Below are 14364 nucleotides of genomic sequence, written 5' to 3' on the forward strand. Positions count from 1 at the left end.
CATATGCAACATCCAGTCCACACTGGATGGATTGGGACTCATGTCAGCACTCTCTGCTATGTCTGGAACCTAGACAGTGACCGTGAGGTGATCTCTGACCTTGGCGACACAACCCAGGGCCTGCCACTGGGAGGATTTACCAAAGCCATGTTTCCCTTCCCTCCTAAGGGAGACTGGAATTATGTGGAGATTTTCTGTATGTATTTGGGGCTGGAGGGAAGTTTTATTGTGGTGCTTATGTGCCCTGAATAATTTGCAGCAACTTACAGAGTTATAATTCAGGGAGTAAGTGGTTGTGAGAGAATTCGCAGTGTCATACCCAAATGTGTGTTTTCCCTTAATCTGTAGCCTTCTTGACAAATTACCAGGAGCTTTAGCCCTGCTATCACTGAGTACTTGTGCACCATAAGTATGGGAATGGGGAGGACCAGCGTGCATGCATGCACTCCCAAGTCCTTTAACCTTCTCCAATGCATGAAAGGGAAAAGTGAAAGACAAGTCGCTCAGTCGTGTCCGACTCTTAGCGACCCCATGGACTGCAGCCCACCAGGCTCCTCCGTCCATGGGATTTTCCAGGCAAGAGTACTGGAGTGGGGTGCCATTGCCTTCTCCGTTAACCATGACAGACACCACTAATCAATCAGAGTTGTGCCCAGCACAGGACTCCAAGTGGCCGTCACTAACCATCCGCAGCCAGTGCAGCAGACAGTCTTTATCTGCCATCCTTGCAGCGTGATGCTTTGATGAAAGCATCACAGTTCTTCCTGAAGAGGACAAGCAGGCCACCTGTGCAGCGGTCACACCTCTGGGTATCTTATTCCTGGTGATGTTTTGCTGTCAGAGCTTGGCCCGCCTTCCGGCACATGGCTGGGAAAACTTTGAGCCAGTTACCTAAAGGGGTAATGCATGTCTTAGAGTTCCACTGCCTGCCCGGATGTGACCCTCACTCTCCAACCATAAGCTGGGGCTGTGTAATGAGATGTCCTCTGTTAGGAATTTGCATATTAGGACTGGTGGTTCATGTTGCTCTGGTCTAGAAGCTTTCCTGGAACAGAAAGGATTCCTTGAAAGACGCATTGCAGAGGCAGGTGTACCAGGCTGAGTGGAAGTGTGGTTTGATGTATGAACAGTTTCAGGAACGTGTCTGTTGCATCAAGCTGTGTCCACTTGAGTGTGTATAAAATGTGTGTCTGTCACTCTCTCTCACAGCAGAGAAGAGCAGTTGCATTCAGTCATGCCAGGCCCTGAGAGTGTCAGGTGGGTTATTTGTAAAATATCCTCAGGGTGTTTAAAGGGAGTCATTCTTTACAAGTTGTGATAAATGACATCACCGTGAAAACAACATAATACGTGTAGCTAAGACCTGTATAGCACTTGGTATGCACTTATGTGCAGATAAATCTGTGTAGCCATGGCCCTCTGTGTGTGTGCTCTATATAAATGAACACCAAACACTATCTTATACTTATTTTGGAGATGAGAAAACCAAGACACACGGAAGGTAAGCGAGCAGGCTGAGAGCACACAGCTGAAATAGTTGTCTAACCCTCTCAAGTCCGTGTTCTTACCCACAGCAAGGCATGGCATCATCCGGAAATTTCTCTCCATTTGGATCGATTAAGCAGGGTGAGAATTCTGGACTTTGATGATTGTCAGAAGGCAACAGAGTTGGAGGTCTGGACCTCAAGGCCATGTCTTTGCTTTTGGATTTTTGACAGGCCAGTAAATGAACATGAAACAAACAGAAAGCAGCAGGCACACCAAAGAGCACAGAACCAGCAGCAAGTAACCTCGGAGCCCGTGAAGGGCCCCCTTGTCTGGCAGCACCAGGGGCGTTTCTGCTGCACAGGCCGGGGGTCTCTGGGCAGGGCTCGTGCATGTGCTTCGGTAGGAAGCACCCCACCTCCAGGTTCAGGATGGTCACGCTTAATGGACTGTGCATCAGTGGCCTTGGGAGGAAAAGAAGTGTAAGACTCGGCCATCGGTCGTTCCCTGAGTCAGCACATTGAACTTTTGGTCAGTTAGCTCCTCCCCCATCTTTATGGTGTGGCCTTTCCTGTAATTACAGCCGAGATGCTATAGCTGGAGGAAGGCCTGTCAATGGAGTAAGAGGCTGCTGTCCATCGCGGGGTGACAGCCGGTTCCGAGGGCTTCAGGCCCGTCCTTAGAGAGCCTTGTTATTTCCTCCTCTGCTGCTTTACCCCGGCCCTGTTCGCCTCCACCACCTGGACAGAGCAGTCTTATTCCATAGCCAAGCCCCGCGGGTCAGGACCCCAGACATGATGTACTGCAAAGTAGATTTGCTTCATTGATCTGTATTGTTTTTAATTAAGAATCATTTAAAAAAATGCGCATCTTCGTGCGCGTAGGAAAAGATCTCGGAAGACGTGTGGCCAGCAGTTTGTCAGGCACTTCCCCTGGGGGTGGGCTTGGGTGGGAGGCGATGGGAAAAGAATCATGTTTTGCCTTAGGCCAGCCTGTACTTGGTTTTCTTTCTTTTCATTTTTTTAATAACCAGGGACGACTTTTGAGATTTCAGATGACTCTGTGTCGTAGAAGAATCAAAATCAGTAAACTTATTTCTCATTATCAGAAATTCCCTAAGACAGGACCATTTTAGCTGGAAAAATCACCAAGTCTTCTGATCACTTGCCTGAGGCTCTGGATCTGAATGATGGGTTTTCATCTTTGCTCTTGGAATTTTGGACCAGTTAGAGCTCATTGCTGTTTTGGACTGTTTTTCCACTTGGTGTTCCTTTGCTTCACTGGCTCATCTTGGCCCTCTGCCCCTCTGTTTTTCTTTTGCTTCCCCAGGATCCCAGGTGTACCCCCATCCTTGTCACACCTTCTGCAAGCTTCGGGCATGATCTCGCTCCTCCGAAGGGAGTACCCTGCCTCCCCGCGTTCATTCTCCACTTCCCTGCGGCTGAAAGCCAAGCACGTGTTTGTAGTCATGTTTGGTGCTTTGCCTCCGTAAAGCTATACACAGACGCTGATGTCCTTTGGAGAGAATGTCCTAGGAGAGAATGCCATGTCTCTGACGAACTGAAGGTGGAATTGAAGGGAGGAATCACGCCCGTCAGCAGGTGGCTGGCGTCCTGTGGGTCTCTACCGCTCTCTTGGCTGCTGTTTGAGGTGTCCGTGCTGTCCCAGGACTGTTGCACGTCCCCAGGTGGGTGGTGGTAGAGGGGTGGGTGCATTCCATGTGCGTTTGTGCATGTGGCCATGGAAGGCAAGGAAGGATGTGCTTTGCACACCCCAAGCTGCTGGGGCCCGTTTGGACCATGTCAGTGACAACACAGTACATGCAGCCCCCGTGCTGGCTGTGCCTTATGGGCTGGCGACCGCTGTGCCTGGGAAGATGGGAGGCTCTTTGAGGGCCAGGATCTGAGATGGGGACAGGTCAGCCCAGCCTCCCGGGACGCCTTTCCCTGAGCACAGGCCGTCATGCACTCCCTTCTCTCCTGTCAGCCTCTGTGGAGTCTTCAGGAAGGAGAGCAGAGTGCTCAGAAATCAAGGACGCTCACGTTTGCCAAGAATGATGTCTGTAGCAAACTCTGGAAGGAGGTGCGATCCGGAAAGGTTCTGCCGGGAGCTGTGGGGGTATCGCATGCTGAGGCCCGAAACCCACGTGTCCGTACGCCTGTGGCCCTGGCGTGTAATAGCTGGCAGCCCTCCCATAGGTGTGTTTCTACCCAGGCCCGGCGCGGCGGTGAGCGGGGTACGGGGTGAGGGCGCGTGCACGCAGGAGACTGGACGAAGCGGTTTGATTCCAGAGCTGTGTACAGCCACACAAAGACCCACCCTCAGCAGGGTTCTTCCAGTGTCACTCAGGATTTGTTCCTTTGCCAGTTTTTTTCTTTTTCTACTAGGCTTTATTTATTTTTTTAGAGCAGTTTTAAGGTCGCAACGAGACTGAGAACAGTGCAGAGATTTCCCCCGCCCCCGCCCCGCACCCCGAGAGCACGTTTCCTACCCTCGATGAGCCCACAGAGCCGCATCACCGTCACCTCCAGGCCGTGGTTCACCTTAGTGCTCAGCGCTTGTGTGGGACGTTTATGCATCTGGACAGAGGTCTGCTGACATGTACCCGTCAGCGTCCTACTGCCTGGAGTAGATTTACTCCCTGAGTCCTCTGGACTCCCCTCTCTTCATCCTTCCTTCACCTCTAACCTGTGGCAGCCACTGACGTCGTGACTGTCTCCACAGTTTTGCCCTTTCCAGAACGTCACATCGTTGGAAGCATACAGCTATCACTAGAAGCATTTGCAGATTGACTTCTTTAACTTAGAAATAGGCATTGCTGTTTCCTCCATGTCTCCTCACTGGCTCATAGATTTTTGCTGGCGCTGTTGTTGTGTAGCACCGAACAGTACTCCGCTGTCTGGACGTATCCAAGTGTGCTCTTCCATTTGCCGACTGAAGGACATTCTTGTTGCTTCCATGTTTGGGCAATTATGAATAAACTGTCTGTAAATATCCCTGTGTAGGTTTCTGTGTGGACATAAGTTTTCAGCTCATTTGTGTAAATACAGAAGAGCACAGTTGCTGATTTATATGCTGAGAGTATGTTTAGTTTTGTAAGAAAGTGCCAGACTGCCTCTTTGACAATGGCCAGCCAATCCCGCATCCCCTCAAGCAGTGAGCAGGGCTCTCTTAGCCCACACCCTTGCCAGCACTTGGCCACGCAGTGTTCCGGCTTGTTGGCATCCTAAATAGCAGTGGAGCGGTATCTGCCTGATTTACCAAGGTTTGTTTTTCACTGTGAGTTTTAAATAATCACACTTATATAAAAGTCTGAGATAAGTGGAAAAGCACATTTACCTCTGAAATAAGGACATCTGTGTGGAGTCTGGCAGTTTGCTGGTAACTGAAGCTGGAATTTTTCACTGGTAACATCTTACTGTGACCACTGGCCATCAGGAGAGATCCGAGACTAAGGCAGTGGGTTCTCAGTTCATATGTTTTATGCTCATGAGGCCAACTGATTTTAAGCCATGGGTCTGTTTGGGGGTTATGCCAATGACAATAAGTATTGAAAGAGCAAATGGGCATTAGGATCATTGGTTTGTGGGCAGAAATAGTAGCTTATTACTGCCCTTCACCAAGACCTTACTGCACATTGGATGTGCTTACTGGTGTGGATGCCTCACTGCACTGCAGGGCAGTGCCTGGGTCCCAAGGCATCACTCTTGACTGTCTCTCACCAGACACTGTAGTGTTACATTTCAAAAAAGGCAAAAAATAAAAGGTAGACTAATTATATTCTGAAAGTAGTAAAACTTGCAAAAAAGATGTTTCAAGAGAATTTGATATTTTTAGGAAATTGTCAGGGCCATCGACCTAAAGAGAATAGAAACAGCTCTGTTAGATTTTCTGGCCTGTCCTTTAAGGGTTACTCATACTGCTTTGTAAGTTTTACCCCGTCGTTGGGGGGCCCACTCTAGTACTATCAGAGCTTACAAAGTAAGGGGTGAGGGTAACACGTCTCACCCACCTTGGGGCAAGGTTTGCTGGAGGGACAGCTTTGCCAAGCTTCACATGCCCTGCCCACAGAATTTGTGATAAAATAAAACTCTTGCCGTTTCTCTTCGCATGGCATACGTATAATGCTAGTCCTGGGTGAGGGAATGGTTCAGAGACAGAGAACAGGCTGCATACATTCGGCTTAAAAGGAAGTTAAGTGACATGCAAAAATTGGGAGCTTTCTGTGCTAAGAAAAACCTAGCAGGGATGTTATGTTGTCTTGTTGATTCAGTGGAAGAGCATGGCGGTGTTTGGTATGGCGATTCCGCGTTCTTTTTTCTCTTAAATTCAAAGTCCTCAGCCATCCATCTCTCCTTCGTTGGCATTGAGAGATAAGCGCAATAATGATTGAGTTAAGATTGAATATCACGGAGGCGAAAGGAATAATTCTGAGGCCTTTTAGTCTATTAACTATATGAGGCTTCTTAATAGTTTTGCTCAAGGCAAAAATGATTTTATTCTAGTTTTCATCCTCGTTGAGTCAATAATTAACCGACTTTGATTAAAACTGAATTTTACCAAGTATAACAACCATCTGGGCCTCTTTCCTTCCATATGAGAAATGGCGCGTTCTTCCCTCGGAACAGTTCACGGGGTCCAGGGTGGGGCGTGGGCCTCAGGGCCTCGGCTCCGTCGTAATGCCTGTGCTTGGGGAGGCGGTGGTGTTCTTTGGCACCTGCCTCGCTCCCCCCGGAGGGGCCTCCCGCACACGGCGCTGTCTCTCCAGGAGGGACTGGCCCTCGGGGAGCCCCTGGCTCTCCGCCAGCCCCTTCTGTTTTTCTCCTCTTGGCCCCTGTGCCACCTCTCTGCCGTTCAGCTGAGCTAGCCCTCCTGAAGGACCAGGCGGGACTGGTGGGGCTTTGCTGACCTGTGGCAAGTGGCGAGACTCGGGCACCGGGCAGCTGTGTTCCCCATGCTGGGTACGGAGGGCTCCCTGCATTGCTGCTCAGACACCCTCCCAGCTCCCCTCAGACCGCTGCTCGCCCCGTGCTGGGCGGCTTGACATGCCACCGTCTCGCCTCCAGGCTCAGCCTTGTCACGAGTGAGGGCCGGGCTTCGTCCACCCGTCTCCAGCACAGGACTCGACGGCAGCACGGGTAGGCCATATCCATGGAGTGGGCCTGGGAGGAGACTCCAGTCCAGGCAGCGCAGGGGCCGTTTTCTCTGGATGTCGAGACCTTGGGGTTTCATGCCATGGGGCTGGGTTCTTCCCTCACTTTTCGTCTCTATGTGCTGTAAACAGCCATTTCTGCTTTTGGCCTGCTGGGGTTAAGTAGTCCCACATCCTGGCCATTTTGAGGCTTCACTGCCTTGAGTCTTTTAGGATGGAGCTAAGACAGGCAGAAGGGAGGAGGTGGGTCAAAACTTTGATTTCGCACAAGGATAAAGAAAAACAAGCAAAAAAAAAAAAAAAAAAAAAACACAGTAAAACAGAAGAGCAGGCAAGAGAGGTGGGAAGTGCCTCTTGAGGGTCCGGGTGCGTGGTACCAACGCGAGAGCTCCAGCTGAACCCACTGCAGCTTTGCAGTAGCAGCCTGGGTGAGCTTCTGCTCACAGTCACTGCGATGCTGATTGTGTTTGCGAGTGTGTGTGCAGCGGGGAAAAGACGGGCCTTTGAAACAACTGTATGTGTTGCTTGGCGTTTAGTGTGGATGTTATATCTCCATCCCGGTTGCCGAGATTAAATTGAATCAGCCCCCATGGCCTTTCAGCTTCACTGAGCAGAAAACGTAGCCAACATTTTCACACCTCTCCCTCCCTCTCACCTCTCCTTCCCTCATTCCTTTCTTTCCCCCTTCTTCTGTCTTTTTAAAGAACATATTGCGTGCTGCTCACTGAGTGGGTGCCATTCCACTAAGTCAGGCAAACCCCCGGCAAGATGTTCCCGGTACATGGTATCAGAGCGCCTGGCTGAGACACCCGAGCGTCCGTGTGATGGGGTGAGCGGATGCCTCATGACCGTTTACAAAAGGGCGAGTTCATTTTGGGTGTCCTCAATTATTTCCCAACCGCCGCCTTCCAGCTGGACTGGCTCTTTTGAGAACACACGTATGTTTTTGCTGGAAGCTCCAGTCATATCATTTAATCCCAAAGCTTTTTTTTTTTTTTTCTATTATGAATTATTCAGGCAATGTTTTCCAAAGTTGTCATCAATCAGGACAGACCCAGAGAGAACGTGTGCGACCACACCCATGCAGGCCCGAGAGGAATTGGTGTTTTCTGGCTCCAAGAAGTTCCAGAAAAAAGGATTCAAAGCCAAGGCTGTCCTTCTCTGGGCAGTGAGCAAAGCAGGTACCACACTCAAGCTCGCTGATGTTTAGGCTGGATTAAAACCCAGCCAGGGAGATGTGCGCAGCCCTGCAGGGGTGGGGATGGGGTGAGGCGTTTTATCCTCAAGCAGTCACCAGTGTCGGGCAGGGCAGAGGGTCAACTGGGTGCCAGCGACTGAGTCTCTCAGTCAGTGCCCACAGAATTTTAAACTTGGAACATAAGCACCCTCCCCTCTGCGTAGATTTTTTTTTTTTTTTTTTTTTTTGGTATCATGGAGAAGTTTTTGGAAGACTGCCTGTCTATTGTAAAAGAAGAAATAGGCAGACAGGTTGGTTCAGATATCTGTGTTTGTGTAAACATTTCCGCATTATTGGTACAAACCATCAGATGGTGGGGCTGAGGATGACCACAGACCACCAGCCACAGCCACACACAGGGGTTTGGATAGGAACGTGGGAGATGGGAAGGAATGGAAAGTAGAGACATGATGCCGAGTCGAATGAATGCCGGCTCCGTTTCGCCCAGCTTCCCTCCTCATTGTATTCAGGCTATGTAGCTGGCTCTCTTCCCAAACAGTGGTACTCAGCTTTGGCTGTGCGCTAAGACCACTGGGAAATTCTTTATAAATAGTGATGCTCCAGGCTGATTGAATCCAGATCTCTCAGAGAAAGAGAGAGAGAGATGTCCTCCTGGAGTTTTCTGTGGAAAGTTTTTGGGAGCGTGGAGCAGAGTCAGATCCCCTTTGAAAAAGCCACATTGGGCTTCCTGCTTGACGCAGAGTTTTTCTGTGCTTCTCTGGAGGCTGTTACCCTTTCCTCATCTTCTGTTTTCCTGGAACACTTTTATGTCCATTGGAACTTTGTAGGGCCTGCCTACCTTTTGCTCTCCAATATCCGCTAACAACAACAAAAAAACCAAAACAGCTTTATTCACACAGTTCATCCAGTAAAGTGTAAACTTCAGTGTTTTCTTGGTATATCCACAGCATTGTGCATCCATCCATCACCACCATCAATTTTAGAACATTTTAATTAGCCCAAGGAGAGCCACACTCCCTAGCCATCATAAAGGCCCCTTCTTCCAGCCCTTGGAATCTGTCTTGATGGGTTTGCCAATTCTGGACATTTCCTATAAATGGAATTATGTAATCCATGTAATCAAATTGCAAACATCCGTTGGATCATCAAAAAAGCAAGAGAGTTCCAGAAAATATCTACTTCTGCTCTATTGACTATGCTCTTTGACTGTGTGGACCACAGCAAACTGGGAAATTCTTCAAGAGATGGGAATACCAGACCACCTGACCTGCCTCCTGAGAAATCTGTATGCAGGTCAAGAAACAACAGTTAGAACTGGACGTTGAACAACAGACTTGCTTCCAAATCAGGAAAGGAGTACGTTAAGGCTGTATATTGTCACCCTGCTTATTTAACTTATATGCAGAATACATCATGAGGAATGCTGGGCTGGATGAAGCACAAGCTGGAATCAAGATTTCAGGGAGAAATATCAATAACCTCAGATATGCAGATGACACCACCCTTATGGCAGAAAGTGTAGAAGAATTAAAGAGCCTCTTGATGAAAGTGAAAGAGATAGTGAAGAAGTTGGCTTAAAATGCAACATTCAGAAAACTGAGATCATGGCATCTGGTCCCATCACTTCATGGCAAATAGATGGGGAAACAATGAAAATAGTGACAGACTTTATTTTCTTGGGCTCCCAAATCACTGCAGATGGTGACTGCAGCCATGAAATTAAAAGACACTTGCTCCTTGGAATAAAAGCTATGACCAACGTAGACAGCATATTAAAAAGCAGAGACATTACTTTTCCAACAAAGGTCTGTGTAGTCAAAGCTATGGTTTTTCCAGTAGTCAGGTATGGATGTGAGTTGGACTATAAAGGAAGCTGAGTGCCGAAGAATTGATGCTTTTGAACTGTGGTGTTGGAGAAGACTCTTGAGAGTCCCTTGGACTGCAAGGAGATCCAATCAGTCTGTCCTAAAGGAAATCAGTCCTGAATATTCGTTGGAAGAACTGATGCTGAAGCTGAAACTCCAATACCTTGGCCACCCGACATGAAGAACTGACTCATTGGAAAAGACCCTGATGCTGGGAAAGATTGAAGATGGGAGGAGAAGGAGACGATAGAGGACGAGATGGTTGGATGGCATCACCGACTCAATGGACATGAGTTTGAGTAAACTCCAGGAGTTGGTGATGGACAGGGAGGCCTGACGTGCTGCAGTCCATGGGGTTGCAAAGAGTTGGGCATGACTGAGTGACTGAACTGAATCCATGGTCTTTTGTCTCTAGCTTCTTTTATTCAGCATCATGTTTTCAAAGCTCATCAGTGCTGTAGCGTATATCCATACTTTTTCTTTTTAAGACTGTAATATTTCATTGTTTGGATAGACCACGTTTCATGGATCCATTCATCAGCGGATGGACAACTGCATCATTTCCAGTTTTGGGCTCCTGTGAATAATGCTGCATTGAACATCCGTGTGCAGGTTTTAGTGTGGATTATACTTTCATTGCAGCATCCTTCTGTGTCATCTCTTGGGCAGTATCATCTTAACCATCAGGGTAGTGTCTTGCATCAGAAACAAGTCATAATTAGCAAAGCCGGCAGCTCTGGGTCATGGGCACGGGTATCTGGGGGACTCTCACTCTACCTGCTGTGTGACTTGAAGCTCTGAATTGCTCGGCTTCTCCAGAGAAGAAGGCAAAGTGTCCCAATTCCTCCTCTTGCTCTCCCATCCTCCCTTCCACAGTTAGCAAAGAGCAGCTTCCTGAGAAAGAAAGGTGCCGTGCTCTGTAATCCGTACAAGGCGTCAGTATTGTCTGCGAGATTCATGAGTCCACATCTCACACATTCCCACTGAACATACGTGTGCGCCTTCCCACAGCCCTGCCTTTCATGTGTTAACTGATTCTCTTCGAAATTGATGAGGCCTAACTCACAAGCGATGTCTGTCTGGATTAAGGGAACCTGAGAATCGCTATTTATGTGTGACTCAAGGAAACTCCCTGTAAGTTGCTCATCGGAGCTGCCCGCTGAGAGCATGCTGGAAAGATGGGGTCTCCAGTCCCCTGTTAAAGCTGGAGTCTGTTCTCACTCCATTTTACCTGCAGTAACAAACACTAAGCCAGCAGACTCACAGGTCCACCTCCGCTGATGGTTTCATTTTTGTAAATTTAGTCTAAAAACTATATATGCTGCACTTCTGATTTTCCTCCCTACTCCCAAGTCTTCACTGTGGATTAAAATATATTATAAAATACAAAACATTTCTATCAAGGTGGTTTAGATAAACTAAATATGCCTCTGACTTAACTAACAGTCAGGTGACTCTCTGTATTCTACTTAAAGCACCATCAGTGTGCTATGCTTTTTGCATTTGCATTTTTAAAACTAGAATCTCTGCCTCATTAAAAAGGAAGTTTCGCTTGAAAACATTCAGTGTGCCTTCAGGCTGATAAATGCTTGTGCATCATCTTGCCACCAGGGGGCATTGTGGTTTGACTGTCCACTTAAACAGCCCGCATTCTATCAGTCTACCCAGCAAAGAGGAGGCCTGGGCCTATTTCTGATTCCTTCCAAGAAGGAATCGTATCTGGAAGAGAACAGATGTCGATTCTTTTTCCTCACTAGCAAACGGTAGTGTTGTCAAGTTTGCTAAATTTAGCAGTTGAAGATTAACATGCAGTATATAATATGCATGTGCCTAACTGTACAATAAATAGTAAATCACATTTTTATGCTTTCTCTGAACTTGGAAGCTGCAAGTTATTATTTTTTTTATTCCCTGGGTGTTATGAAATAAATAACATTGAAATACATTTTAAAGATGTCAGTCAGGGGGAAAAAGAAAGTACTTGGCAACTGTGTTTGATAGATTTCTTTTATGATTAATTCTATTAAGTTTTAATGACTTTAAAGATATAAAGCTAGAAACCACAAAACTAGGCATGGTTAATAAATAACTGAAATACCAGGTGTATAGAAAGGCATCTGTGGAAAAATGAACTCATATATTCTCTAGGATGTACTAGGAAACAGCTCTTTGGCAAGTGGAGAGAGTCAAATATCCCCAAAGGGGGGGAAAAGTTTAAAAACAGTGAATTCAAGAAGATTGTCTTTCTCAGAGAAAATCCTATGAGAAAGATACTCTCCAAGATTCACAAATATAAATTAAATTATTTTCCTAACCAATATTTATCAGCAAGACAGTTGTTCTCTCAGAATGCATTTCTCCATTGTGGGTTTGTTAAACATCTTTGGACAAAATTTCAAGAATTTCTCAAGAGCTTCTTGTCACAGTTTTCTTCCTGGGCTCCTCCAACACAGAAAGGGCCCACGCTGCTTTGTTCTTCTATAAATGCTCAAAGGACGTGCTGGTCCCAGAACTGGGAATGGTGGTGGCAGACTTTTAGTAATACTGTCTTTTTTTTTTTCCTTCTGCACTCAGAACTGATGGAATATGACTCAGTTCTTCCTCAAAGCATCTCTGTGAATCGGGGAGGAGAGAAAGAATTACTTCCAGGTTCCAAACAGCAGAAGGGAGGCTCGTCAGGGGCTTGCAGGCTCAGCGCGGACTCTGAAACACCGCGCTTCAGGGGGCCTGCGGGTTCACGCCTGGGGCCCTCCGCTGGAGGCACAGCTGGATTCTTTACTTCCTGCTGCTGCTAAGTCACTTCAGTTGTGTCCGGCTCTGTGCTACCCCATAGACGGCAGCCCACCAGGCTCCCCTGTCCCTGGGATTCTCCAGGCAAGAACACTGGAGTGGGTTGCCATTTCCTTCTCCAGTGCATGAAAGTGGAAAGTGAAAGTGAAGTCGCTCAGTCGTGTCCGACCACTTGCGATCCCATGGACTGTAGCCCACCAGGCTCCTCCATCCATGGGATTTTCCTAGAACACCTCAACTGGAGTTCCGAAGCTGAATGGTTTAGAAACCAAACACCCGTTAATTAGCATGAGTAATGACTGGGCAGAGATGCACGGCTCCCGGAAGAAGCGTGTACAAACGTGTATGTTTTTGTGCCTGAAAAGAGACAAGCGGTGTATCTTGCACAAGCCCTTCTCTCCACGCAGGGTTCTCACTCCTGAGCGTTTCTGAGTCTCCGGAGCTCAGTAGGTACCTTAGGAGCCTTCACAACAGGCAGCCCTCATGCCCTAGAACTTCAGATCTAAAGATCTTTTAAACACACAGAACTGAGTTTTGAAAGCGCCTGGCCCATTCCAAACGAATACTAACTCCCAGCCTTGAGAATGCCTGGAGTGAGAAAACAGGGAACATTGTTCTTTTCTGTTGATATTATTTCATACTGAGTCAACACCCTTGCCAAGAGTCCGAGGCGGCTCCTGGCCTGACAATGCCTTATTTAACTAGCCTAGTTTCTAGAATAAAGTCAGAGGGTCCCCCCGGGCCCTGCTCAGTGGCACTCAGGTCACCCCAGAGCTGGAAGAGGCCAAAGCAAATACAGTGGATCTGTTGCTCCGTGAAAATCATCTTCTTTCTGGGCTGGGACGCACATTTGGCCCTGGCAGCCGGGGAGCCTGGGCCAAGACCGGATACCCCAGTCCTCTAGGGCTTTCAGGGCACTGGGATCTCAGGGACCCTTGTCTCCGGGCCAGGGAGCCACACTCAGAGCCCAGGCTTTCTGCTTGCTCCCCACTGGGGCAGCTGCTGGGCAGCATGGGGAGCCAGGGCCTCATTCCCGGCCTGGCTGGGTCTTGGGCTCTCCCGGTACCCAGAGCACGTCGGCTCGAGGCTGGAAGAAACTCGAAGCATTTGGCCGGGAGGAGGCGACCGGTTCCAGCTGGCCCCAGCGCCGTGCTTTAAAAATTACCCAGATGAACTGATTCTGTATCGGGAGTGGGTGGAGAGGCCGTGGAGGAAGATTCGGCCTCTCTCCCCCTAATCATGAGCGATGTGATTTGGAGAGAGAAGCCGGGGCTTGGCTTGGGAACCTGCGTTTCCTTGGCCAGGCTCCAGAGGGGAGGAAGGCTCTGGAGGGACGGCACAGGCATGCCGCGTCCACTCAGCCCCTCACCCGCCGCGCCCCTAGGCCCTCTGCTGGGCTCGGGTCGGTCTGTGCCCCAGAGAAGGTGGATCGACTGGGGGGTGGCTGCCTCGAGAGGGAGGCCACGGGCTTCAGGGGCGGGGGTATCGGTTCATGGCTATGAATGAAGGACACTGGAGGCCGGAGGCACCCCTCCAAACATAACTTGGCCCCGCGCTCTCCCTGCGGACAGGAGAGCTGCATGCCCCTGGCTCCGCGCCCACGCGCGTTCTTGGCTCGCGCAGACTTTCTGTATCGCTCCCACCCCAGAAACGGCTCCCGCCCCAGAAACAACTCTGGCCTGTGACTTGGCCAGTCTCCTCAATGAAGAGTAGCACTCGGATGCTCATAACATTTTAACCTAACAAAAGGCAAAAGGAAAGGGTCTGAACCTCTTCCTTCTCAATTCCCTCCATCCCTGGCTGGCTAGAAGGTCCAGCTAGCATCTCTTAAAAAAAAAAAAAAAAAAAAAAAAAGGCATCTACCCACCCATGTG

At 48.7% G+C, this 14364-nt stretch overlaps 1 protein-coding gene across 7 annotated transcripts in view; it reads left to right on the plus strand.

Moving 5' to 3' along the window:
• The window catches only part of WWOX (WW domain containing oxidoreductase), a 550729-nt gene that overhangs the window by 316220 nt on the left and 220145 nt on the right, over window positions 1–14364 (plus strand). Inside the window, exon 9 of one of the 7 annotated variants that reach the window (XM_055554125.1) lies at window positions 7655–7855. The exons of the other annotated variants lie outside the window; for them this stretch is intronic. Coding sequence (XP_055410100.1) covers window positions 7655–7840 — 186 coding nt within the window. The 3' untranslated portion in view covers window positions 7841–7855. Of the gene's footprint in view, window positions 1–7654; window positions 7856–14364 lie in introns of those variants that run through there. 7 annotated transcript variants of the gene reach the window in all.

The sequence above is a fragment of the Bubalus kerabau genome, chromosome 17 (assembly GCF_029407905.1).
Source record: "Bubalus kerabau isolate K-KA32 ecotype Philippines breed swamp buffalo chromosome 17, PCC_UOA_SB_1v2, whole genome shotgun sequence".
NCBI lineage: Eukaryota > Metazoa > Chordata > Mammalia > Artiodactyla > Bovidae > Bubalus > Bubalus kerabau.